Here is an 18,759-nt window from a genome sequence, read left to right as displayed (position 1 = left end):
TTTTCACACAAATATAATTTACCTGGAAATTGTAAAATAATAGAAATAAACCAGTAAATTTTGCCTGGGTATGGAAAAGCTTATAGATGCAATTTTTTAAAGCCACTTTTTAATACTTGGTCTTAAAATTCTTGCCAAGTGGACTACTCTTGATGTTATGATACTTCTCTTACCATATAACTCTCTAAAATTGCTTTAGTTACTAGGTTTTTTTCATTGCTGGAATTGGAATAAATTCCATTTGTGATTTCCCCCCCCCACCCCCGAACAATCATTATGTAAAATATAACTGCAATTCATTACAATGTGTAAATAAATCACTAAATCAATATAAAAAATTTGGAATATTCATCTCTTGTAAAAGAGTAATTATGTTATAAGAATGGGTATTGTCTCTTTTTCTAGCCCTGAGCCTTATTACAGGCAGTTAATTGAATGGAGGTATTTATTATATGAATATGTAACCCCTAGTTGGTATAAGTATGTTGAGACTGTCTCCATATTTTTACTGAAGTTTGAAAACTCTTATTCAGTTAAGGGTACTCTGTAGCACCCAACACAGTTGGAAGAATTACCTGTACATTTTCAAAAGTCAGTTCACAGCTGCTTGTTTCCTGTGTTGGAAAATGGGTATAAAAGATATGAGAACCTCCAGATGCGATCTATTTATTTCTTCTCATTCAGTTCCATGTAGACTTTATCTGGTGAATCTTCCAAAAAGTTCTTTTTGAAAAGTCATCTTAAATTAATAGAAATTTATTATAATGGTCTTGAACAATCAGTGTAAACTGGTTAGTACCTGTAGTAATAATCACAGGCATAGAACTTATTTTAATATTTAATTAAAAGGAGAAAATAGGAGTTAGCTGCTATATTGCATTTGATTCATTCCCACTCACTAGAAAGGCCTGTTCCTAATCAATTATGTATAGGCCTTCTTACGTTTTGTATGGTATGAATTTGCAAAAGTGATTTTTGGATGCCCACTTTAAGACACTTTAAAGGAGCCTGATTTTTCAGAAAGTATTAAGCACCTGCTCTTTGAATATCAGACACCTTTTAAAGTGGTTCAAGTTGGGCACTTAAAATCACGTTTGGAAATTTGGTCTAGATTCTTAAGCAAAAGCATTAGTTAAAGACAACTTCAGGCTAATGATCCAAGGTATATAGGAGTTATATCATATATAAGATATGCCAATATATAGTTTGTACAGGCAACATATGTTGCATTTTCTCCATTTGCATGCATCTATTCTCATTTTCTCAAAACTAAGTAATACTGTATTATTTAAATCCAAGAGCCCCTTATTCAGTTTAATTCTTGTTTTTAGTTGCAAACTGTCTATATCAATATTGTTGAGGAATAGATATTAAACTCCATCTGTCCATGGATTTTTTTGTTGTATTCCATGTCTGAGTAGCTTTTATCACCTATGTGAGCTAATGTAATTGGATTTTAAAAGTGTTTGGGATTTTGAAAGGTAATCGGAGAGCTTTTGAAAGGTAATAGGAGGTACTAGGCAAACATTCCCTCAGACTTTGTAACTGGAGAAAATACTTTTTTCCAATGAACAATCTGTCATTATTTGTTCAATGGTGTCTACTGGAGTTTCTATTTTCTGAAATAAAAATGAAGATAAATAATGAAGTTGGCACTCAGTTAGCTGGGAGCTTCATATGTTCACTGACTTAATCATGCTGATGGGGCAAAGGGCAGATGGTACTAATCTTGGATAGCCACAAGTTCACAAGTATCAATGGAATGAACATAATTATATTGCAGTTAATGGCAATATTTGATTTGTGTTTCTTTATGTGAAAAACCATTTTAATTTAAACTAAGGCAGCATGGATGTGGACCAGAATCTACAAACAAAGTTTATATTCCAACAAAACAAATCTCATTATGTGCAGCTAAATCAACGTTTGAAAAGTAAGTCTTATATCTTTGTAGCTCACTAGGTGCATTTAAGAAAAATGGGCTATTAAAATATTAACGTTGTGCCTTTTAAATAAATAATTTTAACCCTTTCGATTAATGCTTCAGGTACTGGCCAGTCAGGAGCACTCTGACAGAGGAGGATGGATTTATGGTCACTGGGAGGAAATGCTGGGCTGGAAATCTTGCTAAAATGAGTATCAAATGGCCCTGTGTCCACCATCACAAGTTAATGACCGCTTCCTTGGGCTGGGAACTAGCAAGATTTGGGGGGATGCACATCAGAAGGACAAAAATTCTAATATGAAGCCTAGGTTGGTTTTGTGTATAGGCAAGACAAAAGCATGCTGGTAGCACCAGCATTGGTTAGGCAGCTCAGATGACTGCAGCCAGCGTGGATTGTCAGTGCCAAGAGTGAGCTGGGCAAATAGTATCCTGAGATGCCAGAGAATAATCAGAAAACATTAAACAGTGCAGTGTAAACACTAAGCAATGTAAAAACACAGCACTGGACAAGCTACTGACATGGCTACCAAAAAGCCCTACTATACCAAACCTGAATCGACCTTATATTTTTTTGTTGGAGAACCAAACTGAGCTCCAGGTTGTCCTTGGATTAATTATCTTAAAACAAAATGGCTGTAGTAAAGTCCCTGGAAGTCTAAGACAGTGGAAGAAGACTTCTTGGGATGACAGCTGAAGCTCCTGCTGCTGTGGGGAAGCCATGGCAGAAGAGAAATAGTAACTAAATTTACTTTGCTCCCTTTTGTTAATTTATCATTTTGATTTGGAGAATTCTTAATCTCATCATCAATTAAGGAATAAATCATATGTCTAGAAATATCCATCATGTCCTTCAAAAAGTGCACAGTCATCCTGCAAGCAAATCACTTTTCCATAAGAAGCAGTTATTAATTATGACAGAGTTATCATATCTGGCTTATTATTTTGGTGCTGCTGGTGTTACATCTCTGTAAAAATTGGCTTAACCTGGAGATGTGTTATTTTTAGTCTTTTTATGATGCTTTTTTTTTTTTACTGTAAATAATATCCAACATGAAGATGGGATGCTTCTGCAAAAACTATAAAAAAGAAAAATTCATCTAAGATTCAAGAGACTAATTTAAGATCACCCCACTACATGCAAGAAACTACAGGTAAGATTTGCACTTTCTTCACTGAGTTACAGATAGGTCTCTTATTCAACCAGCCACATCCCCAAAAAAATGAGTAACAAATGTGTAAGGAGTAGAGATTATAAAGTGATATTAGTTTATGTGCTGCATGATTGTGGAAAGAATAGGATTTTCTTGTAAGGACTGAATGTGATATCTTAGGCCTTATGTGTATCTGGTTTGATGGAGACATTGCTGTGGTTTTGATCAGTGGTTAACTGTCTGAAGTGCTTGCCTATAGCTTATACATCACACTGTGGAAACCATCTTTTTTAGTCTGATCTCTCCTGATTCAGGAGCGGAGGAAGATAATACATTATAAAATAGCAAAAAGAAAATTTTAGTTTTATCTAAGAAGACTCTAAAGAATATCTACAGTGTTCATGGAAGACACTGTTCTCAGTTAGATTGAAAAAGGGCTATAGTTTCATGGCTATGACACAACAGAACAGCACGTGCCATCATAGAGCATGTACAATATATTATCTGACGTTGGAGGTTCTGAACTTCTAGAACTCTGTTTACTTCAGTAATATTGTATTGCATACAAGAAGACTTGACCACATGTAAAGTGATTCTACAAAGGAAACTCCACATTAGGTTGTGTAGATTTTTCTTTTGTTTAATAAATGTCTTCATAGAATACCATATATTATCCTCTGTCTTTTGGAAATAACATTAATTGCACAATAACAGACTGCATTTTTTTAATCCCTTGTTTGTTTTAATTTTATAGAATTTTATACAGATGAGTAATTAAAAATTGATTTACACAAACTACATCATGAAACAACAATCAGTGAAGCTAGGACAGATAGTATCAAATCAGAAGTCATTGGTTGGCTGGTTCAAGTGAAACATATCTCTGAATCCCTGACAATTCTCCATGCAAATATTTTTTCATTCAGAGTTGCCTTTTATTATTTCAAAAAATGTTTTTTGCTTAGGAGATTGGTATGGGGAAAGTGTAGGAGTCTGAGGCTTAATTTGTACCTTTTAGACACAGCCTACAATAAGGGGTAGATCTCAGCCACACTACCCCGAAAGGAGCACTGGTGACCTTCTGTCTTTGGGGAATGCAGAGGCTGCACCTCTTGCAATTGCTCTTCTTCGGGTGCATCTGTCTTTTCCTCCTACAGCCAGCTACTCTGTGTTTTGGGGTCAGAGCTGTGAGGAAAGGGACTGATTTCTGCTTTGTCTTTAGCCCTGGTCTACGCTACAAATTTATGTTGGTATAATTATGTCACTTAGGGATGTGGATTTTCCTGACCTAACTCTCAGTGTAGATAGTATGTCAACAGGAGGGCTTCTCGCATCAACATAGCAGCTGCCTCTTTGGGAGGTGAAGTACCTGTGCCAATGGAAGGTCTCCTGTTGGCATAGGCAGCGTGTTCACTAAGTGCTACAGCTGCGCAGCTGCACCTGCTGCTGTAGCACTGTAACTGTAGACAAGTCTTGATTTAGGGTGGGCAAGGGGGTTATGTATGCGCGCAATTGCACATGCTGTACACTCATATCAGGGCCAGGCACAATTTGGCCCAAGGTTTATAAATTGCTTCCAATCCTCTACAGACACTTCAGGCACTAAAAAAACAAAATAAATTAATCAAAATAACATTTAATAAAATACCATATAATGTTAAAGTAATGTTAAGGTTGCATAGTTAGAAATACAAGAAGTCAAGATATGCAAAAGTTAAGATTCCAGCAATGTGACTGTATTAATATTGCTGTTGGGACCCATAACTTACACTTTTTCTGTTTTTTTTTTGTTTTGTTTTTGTTTTTTGTTTTTGTTTTTTTTAAATAAAGGGAAATAATATGGGAAATCTTTAAGGTCAGTAGGGAATATAAAATACTGTTTCTCAGCATGGTTACAGATCTACTCTAGCTCCACTCTAGCAGTAAAACAGTGTTATAACACAGACACCACTAACTGTGGCAGAGAGCTATGTGCCAGCACTATGCTTGTAGGGTATATGGGCCATTAAAAATAGATCCATCGTGCTGTTCACTAAATGCTAAGCTAGCAATTCAGGTTTTCGGTATAATCCAGAATCAACCAAGAAAATATGTATTATAATTGTAAGTCTATTTTTAAAAATATAAAGTAAACCTTACAAAATAGCAAAGTTCTTTTAATGATTCTTTCAGTGAGTTGATATCCTGTTCACATTGTCCTCTGTAAATTACAAGCTGTTTCACTTTCTGCTCAGGTTCTGCAAGCCTCATTTCTTGGCTGCAGTGGCAGCACAGTAAGCAGCCTTTTATAGTGTGGTTATACAGAATGGGAACATAGGATGCAAAAAATAGATTTTTAAAAACTTCAGTTCTAATCTCTTTCTAATGAAATAATGTCTGTTCAGATGTATGCAGTTAGTTTAAATAGACCTATAAAAGATATTTTTGTAGAAAGTTACAAGGCACTAAAGTAGCCTGAAATAAACATTGTAAAGGAGTAAAATTAGAAACCAAGAGTAGAAATCCCTAGTTTATAAAGGGAACTGTTTTATAATATTAACTATAGCTGTTGCTACCAGTGCAACTGCTGTAATATAAAAACTAAACAAAGTGAAATCAGTTATTAGTAAGTGTAACCTATTCCTGCCATTTCTTGTCATCAGCCAACCAGTCATTGGGTGGCACTTTGTCAAAATGTTGCCTTCCTTTCAAAGACATACTGTAAAACATGACTCAATTGGTCTGATCAAAAATAAAATATATTAAGTAGAGAGAGAGAGAGAAAATCCAGTTTAACTCCAAAGAAACAGCCTCATAACATACTTATTCTTAATTTCTAAACAACATAGGTAGGTACAATTAAGGACATTACATCCTCTCTGGTGAGCTTCTCTCTTTCTCCTCTGCAGCTTTTGCTGAGCAGGTTGGCAGTGAAACAGTCTTTCCGCTCCAGATAACTGTCATCCATCCATCCTTCCTCCTCAGGTATCTCCAATCCCCCAAGTTTTAGTCAGTGATCCTTTTGATGTTCCAAGGTGTTAGCCTGTTCATCAATCCCAGGCAAGCAAACGAAGATGTTTACAGACATCCCTTTTGAGAGCATATGACATTCTCATAGAATGACCTGTATATTTTAAAGACATTCACTATGGTAATAGTTTCTCTTGTGTAAACAAGTTTGGGTTTCTGTTTATGCTACTGTTACACTTATTTTTCCAAATGTTCCTTTGAAGGTATAGCCACACAACACAAGACTCAGCCTACATTTGCATCCTCATGAGCTCTCACATGATTGTTGTTGGAAGAAGCCATTTTGGCATGATAATTTGACTTTTTTTCAAAGGTGCCTGACAGAAAGTGTTAACCTTGAAAAATGATCACTGTTTGCCTGTTAGAGTTCTTAGTGTTAAAGTTGCTTTTTACCAGTATTTCAATTCCATATCAAATATTAATAATTGACATAGTATGTAGCACAGTTTTACTTCCCTTTAAGGGAATCTTGGTGATTAATATACAATTGCTCTGCCAGTACTTATACTCCCTTTTATGAGCTAGCATATGATGTCATAGTTAAGTCAAGGCTAGTTAATAAAGAACTAAGTTGATGCAAACTTGAAACTCTCTAAAACCTGGCGAGAAGACTACTGAAAGATTCTATGGAGCTGCAGTCAGCAATAGAAACTGGGATGGTTGGTGAGCTAACCCCAGGATAAAGTTTAAGAGATCTTGTTCTGTCTTGGGGCCTGAGCCAAAGTCCTCTGAAGTCAACAGATTCCCATTACCTTCAATAGGCTTTGGATCAGACCCTAACAGCATTCCCAGACAAGCTAGTTCTGCCCTTCAGTGGCTCTGTGCAACAACTATATGCATGCTATTAAGGCATTTTAGTGTCAGTGATCTTAGATTATATTAAACTGACTTCTAAAGACATTCTAGATTTCACACACACACACACACTCTCTCTCTCTCGTGGTGTCACTACAGGGCAGAATTGAGGTGCCCTAACTGCATTTCCATAACTTAACATGTTTGGCTTTCTGTTAAATTTAACTTTTAACTCTGAATTTCCTGGATTTACAACAATTTGGTTGGGAATAATTACAACATCCTTTAATGTATCTTACCCTAAATTACTGATATATACTCTTAATATAATTTTTTCAGGAATGTCTGGTTTTGTTTTTTAAATTCCATACATTAACTCCAACCAAGAAACTCAAAGATAATGCTGTGTGATACTTCATATCTTCAAATCATTAGAATTACCAGCTTTAAATATTTTTTTAACAATTTTAACTTTTTATAGCCAGATGCACTAATATGTCCTGATTGCTTTACTCTAGTCTGCAGTACTATGATGCAGCCAGAGCATCCTGGCCAGTTAAACTGTGTCTACAGCCGCTTTGTTTCACCGGAATAACTAAAAGCAAGTGGGGAATTACATCACAGTTTCCTTCTTCTTCCTATCCTCCAAATTCCCCCTCCTCTTCTACTTCTCTACGTTCCTCTGCACATGTGCATACACCCATTTCTCCCTCCCTCTGCTTACATGTGTGCCTACTTGCACACAAACATGGTTCCCTTTTCACTCCTGCCCTCTTGCTGGGTAGATCTTGAAAATAAATATTTAGCATTAAAGGTCACTTTGCCATTGTATTTCATAACTGAATATTCATTTGTCAGCAGAGGCTTGTGCATAATATCTTGTCCTTCAGAGAAATGCCTAAAAAATTGCTCTCTTTCAAAATGGTCAGTGCATCCTCTTATGCCAAGTGAGAGTGAAGCCAACCTGCCTTCAGCTGGTGGCCCTGAGCTGTTAGGAGGTGGAGAGGAACACTTAGAGCTTGTGTATGCTGCCTCAGAGTTTGGACTTTTCAAAGAGGACTACATTAATACAAATTAGGAACCTTTTAGTTTGCACCCACAGTGTCCACATGGGGGAGTTACATTGCAGCACTTTTGGCTGGTCATACTCCTTTTCGTCCAAACTGTAGGGCAGTGTAGACACAGCCTCAGTCCTGTATAGATACAGTCTCAGCCCCATTTGAGAACAATGGGAGATAGATGCCTATGTCAAAATGGCCACCTGAGGGCAGCCTATGGCTTCAATCCCATTGAGAATAGTGCAGCCATTTTTGAAAGAGTACAGTTTATGGAATTCTCTGTAGAAGAATATTTTTCTTCCACAGCGCTGAAGAAGAAACTTCTTGTTATGAGGAATAATTGGGGTGTGTGATGGGATCCCTGGGGTACAACCTGGAACTGGGGTACTGCTGTTCCCCCTTAACTCTCCAGGCTGGGCTCTTTCTCGCAGTGCTTTGCTAGTGACAAGCCACAAACCCCTCCAGGCGCTGTTATCACTCAGTACAACAGCTTGTGGAGCCTGACGCCCAGCTAAATTGCATGACTGCTCCCTAAGCCATTCATGAATCACACAGAGAAAGGCACCAGCAGATCTCCCAAGACCCCCAGCCTTTTACCCAGAATTGTACCATCCAGCCCTGGTCAGAAGCCTGACGAGTGTAAGTTCATTACCTAGTCTGCCCCTCCCTCGATATGGAGAGGCCACACATTAGCTTTTGTAAACTGAGCTGAGATTTCCCAAGCACTTCTACCAAAACACACTGTTTTAGGTAAAATATAAAACAGATTTGTTGACTACAGAAAGATAGATTTTAAGTGATTATAAGTGGTAGGCATGAAAGGTCAGAGATAATTACCAAAGATAATAAAAGGTAAGCATGCAGTCTAAATTTTGAATCTTATTAGACTGAGCAGTATTTGGATCAAGCAGTTTTTCTCACCCCACTTGATGTCGCAGTTTACAGTACTTAATACACAGACTTTCCATTTAAGCCTGGGACCAGTCTCCTCAGTTCAAGTCTTTGTCTTCTCAGCATTCTTGTTGCTTCCAGCCTAGGTCGGGGAGGAGAAAAGGTAAAAAGCAAGATGCCACTGTCCTTTATTTTATACCCTCAGTCCATGTGCCTGGAAAATACTAGCGCAGATATGTCCTGGTGGGCCTTGCTGAGTCACAGTGGTGAGCAGTCCCCCATTGCTTGAGGTGCTTGTGCAACTCTCTTTCAGCATTGTAAATCCCTTGTTTACATTTCCCTTGCGGATTAATGGTCATTTAACAGCCACCGGGCTGTGGATCACCTCCTTTGTTGTCACTGGAGAACTAGCAGTGGAGGACTCCCAAACTTACAATATATTTTAATGACAACCATACAGCAAAGTCTCATGACTTCATACACACTAACAATATATATATTTTGACAGAACCATGGGTTTCAGGAGATCATGACCTTTAATATATCTTACATGGCATGCTTTGTATGAAATATCACAACCATATATGAATGATGATCATGGGGATTACAGGGTGCTATTTTGAGGAACAGTGTATCACAGGGGGAAATGACCATTAATATTAAAAAAACAGTTTTTCAAATGTAGCCTACAAACACTGACAATTTCAGTAAGTAAACCATAGGGGAAATTTTGAAAAATATGCATTATCCTGTTCATAAGATCATTTGGGACAAAAAGTCTGGCAGCAGGTGCTGAATTTCTTATCTTTAAATTTAATTTTAATTCCTAAATTATCAAAGGAATGTAAATTAATTCTATAATCAAAGAGTAAGTAAGTGCTGGTAAATTTGGTTAGGATACACAATGTTTTATATACATAAGCAGTTGAATCTCTGATTTAAGTGCAAAACAGCTCAGCCTTAATGGAGCAGCAACTGCCCCCACCCCCCATAACAAACTATGGGTATTCATTAACTTTATGCATTCCATGGTTTGTTTGTTTTTCTAATTAGAAGTTGTCTTTTCTTCAGCTTTCATTTTTCTTCCTTATTACTTGGTTCTGTGACACCTGCTGTTAGCTAGATTGCTCTATAGGAGAACCTCTTAAGGATAACATTGGTACAATTGATGTCCCTATAAGACTCTTGTTCTGTAAAACAAAAATATACTGCATTTTTGGCTTCCAGCAGATCAAACATTGTTATAAGCACCATCAGTACAATGACTCTTCTTTTGGAATATTTAGCTGAAAGAATGGTATTACAGCTGAGGTAAAATTTTCTTGCCAGAACCCATACTGCTTTTATGATCCTGATTCAGAACCCACTGAAGTCAATTAGAGTCTTTGCATTGACTTCAACAGGACGTGTGGTTGTATATGTTTCTGCACTTTGTTAATTTGAAATCTCAGAAAACTTTATCAGACCTGTTACCACAGTTTCATAGTACTTTTCCTCAAACACATTAGCTTGTAGTTTATGTATTTAAGCTGAGAGATTTGGCTAAAGAAGGGCATATATTGCAAGCAGGCACAATCTAAGCTTTGCCACCTAGTCTGCCAGTAGCTCATGCCTCCTTATTTCAATCTTGGGACTTTGCAGGAAAGGCTGTCATCTGAACTCCATTAGGTCATGGTTCAGTGATGTGAACAAATACCCATTAGGACTCAGCCAAGACCAGCAACCTTTATTTATCTCTCACTGATTTTAAACTCAAAAGATTAGGCACTAATCTGTGTGTTCATTTCAACGTATAGAGTCTATATATGAGACCTGAGAACTGAATTCCCTCATTAGTGAATAAGTCCTTGTAAAATAATTTCATTCACATTGCACATACATGTAGATGTGCTTATTTGAATGTGCATTCAGTCACAATTCTTATTTCTTTTCATTCTAAAGCACCTATGTGTTCAGCCAGTAGATCATTTGATTAACTGGACTTTCTAATATCTCTTGGGAAAAAGAGATATCATCTCATGCACTTAAGCCTCTGTGGACTGTTCCATTGTATTTGTGCTGGAAGAGAGCTTTTATCTTTAATAATAATAAATAATAAAAACACCCTCCACACCATGGTGTTTCAGGCCAAGACAGCAGCTTTTTCAAAATTGCCAGGCTGTATACTCCGCTTCACTAGAGGAATGGTGTAACTTACTAATGCTTTATAATACTTAAAAGTGACAGATGAGGTTGGTTTGGTTTTGTTAGGCAAGTCCAAGAAATGCTAGTCTGCAGTTTGTGGTATTAGGTATTACTCATATATGACATGGCAGCAATTTAAAATATCCAAAATGTACTCATGGGAAAACCTTTACAAATATAATGAAGAAGAAATTAAACGAAAGAAACAATAAATACTTTAATGCACTGTTAGGATTGAGAAGATAAATGCAACAAAAGTTAGGAAGGTGAGAGTTCTGGTTCCCAAAGCAACTATTACTTTCTCAAATTTTGCATTCTTTTTCAGGTAAAGTAGTTATTTTTAGTGCTTTTGAAGACATGTAAGACTCTCTTTCTGTAAAACAAAAATATACTGTCTTTTGGCTCTCAGCAGATCAAACATTGTTATAAGTACCATCAGTACAATTACTCTTCTTTCAGAACATTTAGCAGAAAGAATGGTATTACAGCTGAGTTTCTGTAATATAAAACGTTTTAAAATGGAGTTCCAGGCATGACATGTTACATTCAGTGGGCCTAATTCTTCCCTGAGAGGTGCACCATACAATTCTTATTTTCTTCAGTGGTAATTATCCTAGTCTATAAGAGGGCACAGTTGAGCTCAGTAATGTAAGCATTAACTTTTTGATATAAGAAGATAAACAGAAAATATTTTTCAACTGTATGTAAAAATACCTTGTCAGTCATCCTCATTAACTAGTTAATGCTTATGAATCACTTTGAACACATAAAATGCTCTGTAACTGCTAAGTATTATTTGTTTTTATCGCTGATATAATATTAATTTTGAATTTAGATGATAAAGAAAAAAATTCCAGAAATGTAGGAAAGCCAGCGAATAATGAACTCAGCACTGAATTTCAGACAAATAGTATTGAGGACCATAATATTAATGAGCAGCTGTCAGAAACTACAGATGACGATGAAAGCAGCAGTGAAAATAGTGAAAATGAAGATAGAAAAACAAATGCACCAATAGAGTTGCTGGGAGAGGTAAATTTCACCTTCCCCACCCCCACTGAACAATGTGAACATAGACTGAGAGACCCATGTACTCTGCAGCACAGTGTGACCCAATTCTGTAGCAAACACTCCATAATTCTGCCAAATTCTGCATCAGTGTTGATTTATTGTATCTGTTATGCAAACATGCTTGTGACCATATTTCAAAATTGAAAATACTCATTGATGCACAATTCATCAATGATTATTTTCGGCAATGACTATTTTTTATATATTTTTTGTTTTGTCCTCCAGATGACCCAAGTCTGTGGGCTTCAGTGGTTACAATGTTGTCCGGGCATCTCTGTTCCGAATCTCTTTTCCCTTCATCATGCATGCCATCAAAAATGGGGAGCTTATAGTCCGATTCAGTGGTTCATCTGAGTTCCACAGGCCTCTATTCTTTAGGCAGTCTAGCTGCCCAGCCTGCATTTCTGGTTTTCCCCCTGCTCCCTGGCTGCAAATTAGGGTGACCAGACAGCAAGTGTGAAAAATTGGGACGGTGGTGGGAGGTAATAGAAGCCTATATAAGAAAAAGACCCAAAAATTGGGACAATCCCTATACAATCGGGACATCTGGTCACCCTACCGCAAACTGGTCTCTAGCCCTTGCTCCCTGAACCTCTCTTGTCTTTTCTGTAGAATAGTGATGCACTATAATCAATTAATTCTCCTTTGTGGATAAAGATGCAGAGTAAGAGGCAGCTTCAGGCAGGTCCCAGCAGGACAAGATAACAAAAGAACCCAAGATGCTAGGCATCTGGCTACAGCAAAATAGTATTTTTGTTGCAGAGTTTACGGAATTCTTGGTATCTTGGAAAAATGCCAAAGCCCACAGTTGCACAGTCAGAATCCCTGGAGCCCAGAATGAAATGACTGGGGCCATTCACATCTCTCAGAAGTATTGTTTTCAGGCTTGTAGACTCAGATAGCCACAATTCACACTTGTCTTACATTTTTTAAGTTTGCATACCCATAAGGGCTAGAAACTTAATTTTTTAATTCTAAACCACAGTTGTGCACCAAGGGGTGAATTGTGGCAAGTTCTGCAGTTGTGGAATACTTGGGGCTCTGCGACTGGCACTGTAATGGTAAATACTCTGTTGAAAACTTGTTTTTTATGCATGTACTATGCAAACAAAATCCCTGCTGATACTGTCAAAAACAATTTTTCAAAAAATATTCCTGTGTAAAAGATGTGCCTGTATTTAGTTGTTTGAAGAGGGAAAACAGTTCAGTCAGTTTGTATGACGGCTTCTGTTCTAAGTGCTGCAAGAGATCCTGAGTGCCCACGGTGTGTTTAATACTCATTTGGAGTACGCAGTGTATATGGAGAAGAATTTTGGTTTTTTCTTTCCTGTTACCTAGACTTGAATATGAAAATGTTTGGGAAGTGGTAGATGGTACAGGTTTGGTTTTGTTTTTTTTCAGCTAATTGGTTGTGTTTGCTCAACATCCAGTTTTTTGGTTTTTTTTAAACAAAACATGAGATGTGTAGTGTTGCTGTCAAATGCCCCAATGGAGCAAAGTACTTAAGCATATGCTTATGTCCCATTGATTTCATTAAGAGTTAAGTATGTGTTTTAAAGTTAAAACCTTGCTGTCATTGTGATTACTAATATGCTTACAGGTAAAATGACAGTGTAGTAAGAAACGCTCTGGAATAAGATTTTTGCACGGCAAACTGAAGAAAATCTTACTCAGCTCCTATTTTGGGGGAACTGACTATCTTTGCAGTATCTGACAAAGCCTTATTAGTTGCTATTGAGAGTACAAAAGGTGGGAAGGGTCAGAGACTTAAATCTAGATCCTATGCTGTATGAGAGGCCTGGGCAAAACTCAAAGTAGTGTAGGTTTAGGCTCTGCCAATTATGAACATAGCTCCGAGAATTTAAAGAGAACTGTTGACTTTAACAACTCTCAAACTGTCTACTTGACTTCAAATGAAAGAACAGTAATAATATTCATTATTAAAACAACATCCAGCAGTTACCACACAGTGCTGTCTGAGGTACTGTTGTCTAAGAGAAAATGATGATATCTCAGATAACTTTTTGCCGATGTTGGTTTTTTTTTAATTATTATTTTTTTATTTTTTAGTGGTATATATCATGTTTGCTTATGTGGTAATTAGTTTTTAATATCCTGTCGTTAATTATATAAGTAGATTCTTATACTGCTTTTAACCATTGTCTCACTATTCTGATAATGCCACCTCAAACATCAGTTAAATGGGTCTGTTGTGGATTTCCATTTGTTAATTTAATATTACTGCTTTTAGATCATTGAGATCTTTGTGGATTTATGTTTGGGTTTGGAGTTTTCCCCCTCCCCTTACTTGATAGCAATGAATGATAGCATGTTTGAGATCCAAGACTGTTCCATCCGATGCCAAAAATAAACTGTGGACCCAACAGGTGTTGTCAGGGCTTGATTCAAGTCCCTTGTCCACACTGTGCCATACTGACAGTGAAGCCTTGTGTTATTTACTCTTGTCAAACACATCTCTTGGGGCTATTAATTTTTACCTTATTATGTGAGCACAGGTGTTACTTAGAATACCTGTTGTAAAAAAAGAAAAATCAGTTCTCACATCAAACTTAGGCCACAATCCTGAAGACACTTAAGAGGGTGCATGACTTTACTCATGTGAGTAGTTCCACTGGAGTCAGTTGGACTACTCATTTATAAAACAACACACATACCTAGATGTTTCCAGAGTAACTTGTCTCTGTGCTCAGAGTAACACAATTACACAGAAATATAATCCTCAATTCTAAGACGTAGCTGAGATGGAGTTTGTACAAGTCATGGTGGGACTAGCAGTTGTCCACTGTCCCCTGGTGGATCTACTTAGAACAATAGAAAAATTCTGCACTTTATAGCTGTTGGGAAAATTGATCAAAGTGCTCACTAAAGTATTTTTATATAAAAGCTGACCAAACTTGGAACTAATTCTCAAAGTGTGCACATCAACAATTCTCGATATTAACTTTCATACTAAACCATATTGTTCTTTTAGTTCCTGAAAGCAATTATGGATCAAGACTACAGTCTCTCAAAAAAACTTTGTCAAATGAGTAAGTACTTTATATATATAACTTTTTTACATTTTACCTGTTTCATTTTATTATTTCCCCTCATGTCCATTTTCTTAATTGCTGATAAATACTTGGTCACCTTGATCGATCAGTCCATCAGCCCTAACAGAGAGAGAGCCATTTGTGTTGTTCTACCCATTCCTTCAGTCAGGCTGTCAGTGGCACCAGACACCTGATCAGCACAGCGCACTGCAGCCCAGAACCCTTGAGCCCAAGTGATCCGGCAGTATCAGCCTCCCCAGTAGCTGGGATTACAGGCACGCACCATTGTGCCTGGTGCTGATAAATACATTTCTTAACTGCTCAGGTGGCTTTCATTTTGGATTTGGCTTATATAAAGTTGCTCTGTTTTCAGTAACATGTGCCAGCTTCCTCCATGGAAAATAATTCTCCATGCAGGAGAGAATTCTGATGAAACCTCAGAGCATCCCTACCCTGCTGCATCCTTTCCCTACCCATGAAACTGTAACTTTGTGGAATTCCCAGAGAGGGATTTCCACATAGTTGGAATGAAAGAAGGAACATGCTACAAAGGTAGCACTCTCCCTTCCACCTGGATCTGTAGCTGCAGGCTTGTGAAAGCTGTCTGAAGCATAGAGACCATAATACTGTATGGAAGCATAGTAGCACTTTTCATATGGAGATTGCAAAGATTTTTTTTTCTAAGTATTAATTAATTCTGCCACACAGCATCCCTATGTAGTAGACAGGGAGTGCTGTTCTAGAGATGAGTAAACTGATGCATAGAGAGATTAAATGACTCACTTGAGGACACAGTGAGTCAGTGCCAGAACCATTTATAGAACCTAGGAATCTTGACTTCCAGTTCCCTATTTTATCTTCTAGCCAGACTATACACTTCTCCAACCAAAATGCGGAAGATAGCATTGCAAGTTACTACAGACCAAGTGGTGGGAAATTTTAGGAAACTAAGTCTAGTATAGACAAGACCAGTAATAAATTAACAAATAGTGAAATTATGACACCACAGTTGCTTAATAGTCAAGTAATTGAGAGAGGGGTTGGGTTTTTTGGTTAACACCCATTAAACTTCAATATCTAATGCATATTTTGGAGAAAGGATGCCTTTGTTAAAGATTCAGGCCTTGTCTGCACTACATAGTTTTGTAGATGCAAGTTATGCCGGCAGAATCTGGTATAATTACATCATTTGTGCATGTTCACACAACGCTCCTTCTACTGGCGGAGCGCATCCACACTTGGTGCTCTAGCATCGACAGTGAGAATAGTGCACTGTAGTTAGCTACCTCACTGAGCTACTCGCCACCTGCTGCAGCTAGGAGTTGTGGGAAGGCAGATTGGATCGCAGTGCATCATGGGTGTGGGCTTGACATCCCATGATGCATGTATCCTGCACTGCTCTTTACAGTTGTGGTCACTGCTATGAACATCTCAGGATGGTCATGCACTATATCATGAGCTCCCAATTTGAACAGGAATCGGAGTTGCCTCACCTGTTGTGTGTCCTGGAAAGAAACAACACAAGATTACTTTGGACATTCATGGAGTAGCTGAACATGGTGAACTGTCACTTTTGGGCTTGGGAAACAAGCTTTGATTGATGGGATTGCATAATTATGCAGGTCTGGGATGACAAGCAGTGGCTGCCAACTTTTGGATGCGGAAAGCCACTTTCCTGGGACTGTGCAGAGCTCGCCTCAGCACACCAAAATGAGAGCCGCCCTCTCAGTAGAGAAATGAGTGGCAATTGCTGTGTGGAAGCTGGTGACTCTGGACTGCTACCGCTTGGTCGTAAATCAGTTTGGAGTGGGGAAGTCCACCGTTGGGGCAGCATTAATGCAAGTATGCAGGATCATTAATTGCATCCTCCTATGAAGGACTGTGACTCTTGGAAATGTGCATGAAATATTGGATAGCTTTGCGGCAATGAGATTCTCTAACTGTGGAGGGGCGATAGATGGCACGCATATTCCAGTTTTTGGCCTGGACCATCTTGCAATGGAGTACATCAGTAGAAAGGGGTATTTCTCTGTGGTACTGCAGGTGCTTGTGGATCACCCTGAGCACAATGGGTTTCACTAACGTCAACACGGGGTGGTCCAGGAAGATGTATAATACACACATCTTCAGGAACACTGGCCTATACAGAAAGCTGCAAGCAAGGAATTTCTTTCCAGACCAGAAGATTCAAGTGGGGGATGTTGAGATGCCCATAGTGATCCTTACTCCCATAGCTCATGAAACCTTACACAGGACACCTGGACAGCAACAAGGAGTGCATCAACAATAGGCTGAACAGGTGCAGAGTCATAGGCGCTGACTCCGTGGGTGCTCCGGGGCTGGGGAAAAATTAGGGGGTGCTACATTATGGACAGCTATCCCAGCATGCAAGTGACTGCAACGTACTTTTCAAATGGGGGAGAGGGGGTGGAATGTGACAGGGAGCGTGTTGTGTGTTGTGGGGAGAAAGAGAGTGGGGTTTTGGGGGGCTGAGCATGTCAGCATGCTGTCTTGTAAGTTCAGACTGCAGCAGCCCCCCATTTCCCCCCCCCCCCACTCACAGCATTCCACACTAATGGCTTGCATGCCAACTGTCAGAAACAGAGCTTTGAAAGGACATTTCCGCATTCCTACAGGAGTTCAAAACAGTGACAAGAGTGGCCACTTGACTTAAGGGGATTATGAGATGTTTCCAGAGGCCAATCAGAGTGCGGTAACTCAACACCTTGTTCACACTTGGGCCCAAGCATTGTAGCCAAGGCGCAGCAAACGTTATGCCTCTTGCCAAGGTGGAGTACCAGCAGCGCTGTAGCTGCAGAGTCAGAGCGCAATACGTGCCTTGCCAGTGTGGATGGGGAGTGAGCTAGTGCACGCGGGGCTCCTTTATTGCACTGTAACTCGCAAGTGTAGCCAAGCCCCTAGAGATCTCGCAGGAGGATTCCCATGAAATCTCAGTGTGCATTAACACACTGTTCCACTGCACTACTTAGCTGCACAAGGCTATGTGGAGCACATGCAAACACAGCTAGTCTTGTACATTTCTATCCCTTCACCCACTTTCAGAATATTCAGAGCAAAGGACAGCTCTACCTGATATAACTGAGCAGCATCAACTCAAAACGATCACTTACCAAGGCTATCCTCTACTGCATCACGTGCGCCAGAGACTGGCTGTTGGGACTGGCTAGACCCAGGACCGGCTCAGGCTTTTTTGCCTCCCCAAGCGGCAAAGGAGGGGGGGAAGGAAAGCTGTGATTGGCAGCACTTCAGTGGCAGCTCTGCTGCGCCGCTTCATTCCTTAGCGGCAATTCGGTGGCAGGTCCTTCACTCGGAGAGGGACTGAGGGACCCGCCGCTGAATTGCCACCGAAGACTCAGACGTGCCGCTCCTTCCCATTGGCCACCCCAAGCACCTGCTTGCGCTGGTGTCTGGAGCCGGCCCTGGCTAGACCCCTCAGGAGTGGAAAAGAGGTCCTGACGTGCCACACCACTGGACGACCCTGGTGTGTGCTCCACATCGTCCTCCATCTCGACCTCCTTGTCCATAACTTTGTCCACAAGGTCGAATCCCCTGTCCGCTGCCTCCAGCCTCACGGAAGTATC

The 18,759-nt window shown here is 39.1% G+C and overlaps 1 protein-coding gene across 5 annotated transcripts in view; it reads left to right on the top strand.

Moving 5' to 3' along the window:
• ERICH2 (glutamate rich 2) overlaps positions 1-18,759 on the top strand; it is a 36,535-nt gene that overhangs the window by 12,787 nt on the left and 4,989 nt on the right. For 4 of the 5 annotated variants that reach the window (XM_039493725.1, XM_039493726.1, XM_039493727.1 and 1 more), the window contains 4 exons: positions 1,844-1,933; positions 3,002-3,096; positions 11,869-12,065; positions 15,097-15,154. In XM_039493725.1, coding sequence (XP_039349659.1) covers positions 1,844-1,933; positions 3,002-3,096; positions 11,869-12,065; positions 15,097-15,154 — 440 coding nt within the window. The remainder of the gene's footprint in view (positions 1-1,843; positions 1,934-3,001; positions 3,097-11,868; positions 12,066-15,096; positions 15,155-18,759) is intronic. The other variant, XM_039493728.1, reaches the window with a different exon arrangement.

Source organism: Mauremys reevesii, linkage group 11 (genome assembly GCF_016161935.1).
Source record: "Mauremys reevesii isolate NIE-2019 linkage group 11, ASM1616193v1, whole genome shotgun sequence".
NCBI classification, from domain to species: domain Eukaryota; kingdom Metazoa; phylum Chordata; order Testudines; family Geoemydidae; genus Mauremys; species Mauremys reevesii.
Note: the sequence above shows the minus strand (reverse complement) of the source record. Positions and strands in the feature narration are given on the sequence as shown.